Genomic DNA, 4,540 nt, shown 5'->3' on the forward strand with positions numbered 1-4,540 from the left:
CTCTCTCTCTCTTCTTTCAATTCCTCCATTTTCAAAAATCCAAGCCCGAAAAATCTTCAAAAGATAAAAAACCCAAATCAAAAAATCAAAAACCCAAACATCAAACCCAACAAATCTTAAAAAACCCAAAAAAATCTTCTTATCTTCTATTCTCCTCTTTTTTTTCTTTTTTTTTTTTTTCTCTCTCTCTCTCTTTTTCTTCTACTTCTCTTCTCCTTTTCATTTTCTTCTTCTGATCTGCTGCTTCTCTTTACTTTTCCACTTCCTCTTCTTTTTCTTCTTCCTCTAGAGGGAGTTGCCGTGCAGAGAAGAGGGAGATTGAGAGAGGAGAGAGAGAGTGTGGGGAGAGCTACCGTGCAGAGAAGAGGTTGATTGAGAGAGGAGAGAGAGAGTGTGGGGAAATAAAAGAAGAGGGAAAATTAAAGTTGAATGTCCCCTTTTTATTATTATTATTATTTTTTTTTTCTTACGTGCTAAACTAGCATGTCAGAAAGAAACCTGATATTATTTATATATAATATAAATAAACCTGATATAAAATATATATATATATATATATATATATAGAGTAGAAATATTGACGTGTCTAATTTTAGCACGTCAATAAATATTTAAATATTAAGTTATTTAAATAAAATTTTTAAAAACTAAAGTGAATTTAAATTTCCTGACGTGTCAAATATTGACACGTTAGGAAATCCTGACGTGTTGAATGTAACACGTTAATAAATATTGAAGTGGCATATTCAAAACGTCAAAAAAAATTTGTTGACGTGCTACTTTTGGCACGTCAATAATTAGTGACATCACAAAATTTGGTTGCTGTTTGCCACGTCAGAAAACATCAAGTTTTTTATAAGGTTTTTGGTAGTGGCTTATAAATAGTGGGCTGCAGGTTGCCACTCGTTAGCTTAGGAAACACACAAGCCACTTGAAGTGTTCTTCTTCCATTTCCCTCTTTGATTCCCTACTCTTCCCTGACTTACTTACAATCCTTAAACTAGGAAGAAAAAACCCATCCAAAAAAAAAAAAAAAAACAAACAAACATGAAGGGTCAAGGATGTTTTGGCAATTTTATTCAAAGCTGTAAGCCTTACATAGCCATTATTTCTCTGCAATTCGGCTATGCCGGAATGAACATCATTAGTAAGGTTTCTCTCAACCGAGGAATGAGCCATTACGTGCTGGTCGTCTACCGGCACGCCTTTGCCACCGCAGTTATAGCTCCCTTTGCTCTCATTCTCGAGAGGTAAATATATATTTGTCTTCTTTTTCAGATCAAATGTTGTCTTTCTTCATCATGGTCGCATGTTTGGTTCATGTTTAATGATGTTTTATTTACAGGCAAGTGAGGCCAAAGATTACACTTCCTATTTTCATGCAAATATTTGTGCTGGGGCTTCTTGGGTTAGTGTTTTCTGATAAAGATTTATCATACAATTAAAGAAAATAAGTCTAAAATGTTTTCTTGCTCTGTTTTATCTTCCACCATTTTCGCAGGCCTGTGATTGATCAGAACTTCTACTACGCCGGGCTGAAATTCACGTCGCCGACCTTTTCTTGTGCCATGAGCAATATGCTCCCGGCAATGACATTCGTCCTGGCAGTCCTTTGCAGGTATTTATCATCAAGATTTTTAAGATTTATCATCTCTCTTTTTCCTATTTTTGTTTGGATTAATTAGTTAGCATGAATTGGTGGTTATTGGGGTGAGCAGGATGGAAACGTTGGATATGAAGAAAGTGAGATGCCAAGCAAAGGTGGTGGGAACAATAGTGACGGTGGCTGGAGCCATGTTGATGACAATATACAAAGGACATGTCATTAACTTTGTGTGGTCTGAGCACAAGCATCACCCAAGATCCAATGCTCCCACAGGGGCCACCGACAAGGATTGGGTCAAGGGCCCCATTCTGCTCATCATTGCTACCTTTGCCTGGGCTTCTTTCTTCATTCTTCAGGTAATTAAATATATACATGGTTTTTGGGGAATTTGGTAGGAAAATGGGATTCGGGAGAAGAAAGGAATTGAGTCCAACAACCCAATGAGAATGGGAATTTGGTAGAATTGAATCTCACTACGTTCCCAAAAAAAAAAAATTGTTTATTCATGAATTTTAATATATTTTCATTGGAGTACGTACAAAAGAACACACAAATAGATATTGATAAAACCTAAAATAAAAAAATAAATAAAAAATAAAAACAAGATAGACGAGTCACATCTGAAAAAAAAAAAAAATTGTTTATTCATCAATTTTAATATATTTTCATTGGAGTACGTACAAAAAAAACACATAAATAGATATTGATAAAACCCTAATTGTAATTTAAGTGACTTTGCGTCAAACTCATTACTGAATTACAGAATAACTCTAACTCTTAAAATTTGAAACAAAATATAAAATTAAATACCAATAATATCTCAATTAATTAATAAAAGTCTCACAAGTTTAAAACGTTAAAAATAGGTAAATTTAATTATTTAATCCGTTAATTTTGTCTCCCAGATGAGAAACAAATGCAAAACGTGTTATGGATGGAAATTTTGTGATTTTTAGAATGATGGAGAAATTGAAATTTAGTTGACTTGTTTAATTAACAGGCAGTGACGATGAAGAGATACACAGCTCAGCTCTCACTCATAGCCCTTGTGTGCTTTATAGGCACACTCCAGTCTATAGTCGTCACTTTTGTTATGGAGCACAAGCCCTCTGCTTGGAACATTGGCTTTGGCATGAATCTTTTAGCTGCAGCCTATGCTGTAACGTTTCTCTCTCTCACTCTCTCTCTCTCATTTGCTCTAATAATTAAATATGTAATTTTTGTGATGAACAGGGAATAGTGTCATCGAGCATAACATACTATGTCCAAGGGTTGGTCATGGAGAAAAGAGGGCCTGTCTTTGTTACTGCTTTTAGCCCTCTCATGATGATCATTGTTGCCATCATGGGCTCTTTCTTTCTTGCTGAAAATATCTACCTTGGAGGGTAACTTTTCTTTACTCTATTTCATGCATATATAGAACAATCGTATGATCACCACAAAAAGTAACTTTTCGTTTCTTTTTCCAGATGAATTAATCCCATAACTTATATCTTATAGAATGAATACAATTTTCCATATTTGTCAAAAGAAACAAAATTTACCTTGCACTTTTAATTCTGTCAAAATACCTAAAATACCCTTCTTTTTTTTTTTTTTTATAAAAAATTTAAAAATTTACAAAAATATTGCAAAAAAATCTTTTATAAAGAAAATAAAGTCTAAATCTTTACTATTTTTTTTTATTTCATTTAATTAAAAACATGGGTATTTTTAGAATTTTGATAAAATTTAATGAAAATTTTTAACAAAAGAGGATAATTGAAAGAAATTAAAAGTTCGATACTCTTAATTGAGAGGTTTGTATCTTAGAAAATATTTTCAAAATGCGTAGAATTTTTGTGAACTTTTCCTGTATATTGTTAATTTTTGTTTTGACTTTTCCATATATATATATATATACCTCCCTGTGGCTTCAGGGTTCTTGGCGCTATATTGATTGTAGTTGGGCTTTACTCGGTTCTGTGGGGAAAGTACAAAGAGCACAAAGAGAAGGAAGCCTTGGAATTGGAATCAATCCCTGAAGCAGTAAATGGTGGTGGAGAGAATGGACGCATGGCAACAGTGATGGAAGACATTGAAGCAAATGAATTTCAAATGCCAAAGGAGACCGTTCCCGTGGTAGCCATTACTGTTCCCATCCCGCAGCCCAACGTTATAGCTGTGAAAGCACCAAAAGAATAATAATAATATCAAGTGAGAAATACAGAAATAATAGATTGGAGAGGAGAGAAAGGAGGAATACTATAGACTGCCCTTTTATGTTATAAAAATAAGATAAAAGTGTGGTTTTTAGTATTTCTCAAAAAAAAAAAATTTGTAATATATTACACTCTTATTGTACTTTTATTCTAATATGTTGACGTACGAGGGTTTAATAGCCTTTGATTGTTTTATTTTTTTATTTTTTTATCCACTAATTATTAGACATTGTCACATTAATAGAATAAAATAAAATAAAAAATAAAGGTGTAGTGTATATCATTATTATTTTTTTTTAACTTAATCTAATCTCAATATTTCCCCCTTATGTTATATTTTTTAGAACCTTTTTTTTAGTGTCAGGTCCAAGTGTGGGCCTTCTGCCTTTGATGTAAGGAAATATTTTGCAAAAAATTTCATGAAAAGAAAATGAGAATGCAGAATACCTCTTTGGGCTTTTATTTTAATGTTCCACCGCAAGTCTCACTGTAATAATTTCTTCGTTTAAGTTGAGTTAGGTGGACTTCCTCTAATCCAATCTATAAAAAAGCAATGTGTCCATTTTGCAGTTGAGAAACACATGATTTTGAAATAGTAAGGACAAAGTTGGAAGAGACGCATTTTTTTTTAATAAAATTTCTTTCAACTGCATCCTTACTATTTAAAAAACATGTGCTTTTTACATGCAAAAATGACACGTGATATTTTATAGATAAGATTGATAAAAGTTTC

At 32.7% G+C, this 4,540-nt stretch overlaps 1 protein-coding gene across 1 annotated transcript; it reads left to right on the plus strand.

Annotated features, from left to right (window-relative positions):
* Positions 1–1,047: 1,047 nt before the first annotated feature.
* On the plus strand, positions 1,048–3,790 carry LOC132181864 (WAT1-related protein At5g07050-like). The gene is made up of 7 exons (XM_059595095.1): positions 1,048–1,250; positions 1,346–1,408; positions 1,502–1,618; positions 1,719–1,962; positions 2,607–2,765; positions 2,840–2,991; positions 3,526–3,790. Exons 1-7 carry the CDS (start codon positions 1,048–1,050, stop codon positions 3,788–3,790), a joined length of 1,203 nt encoding a protein of 400 aa, XP_059451078.1.
* The last annotated feature ends 750 nt before the right edge of the window (positions 3,791–4,540 follow it).

The sequence above is a fragment of the Corylus avellana genome, chromosome ca5 (genome assembly GCF_901000735.1).
Source record: "Corylus avellana chromosome ca5, CavTom2PMs-1.0".
NCBI classification, from domain to species: domain Eukaryota; kingdom Viridiplantae; phylum Streptophyta; class Magnoliopsida; order Fagales; family Betulaceae; genus Corylus; species Corylus avellana.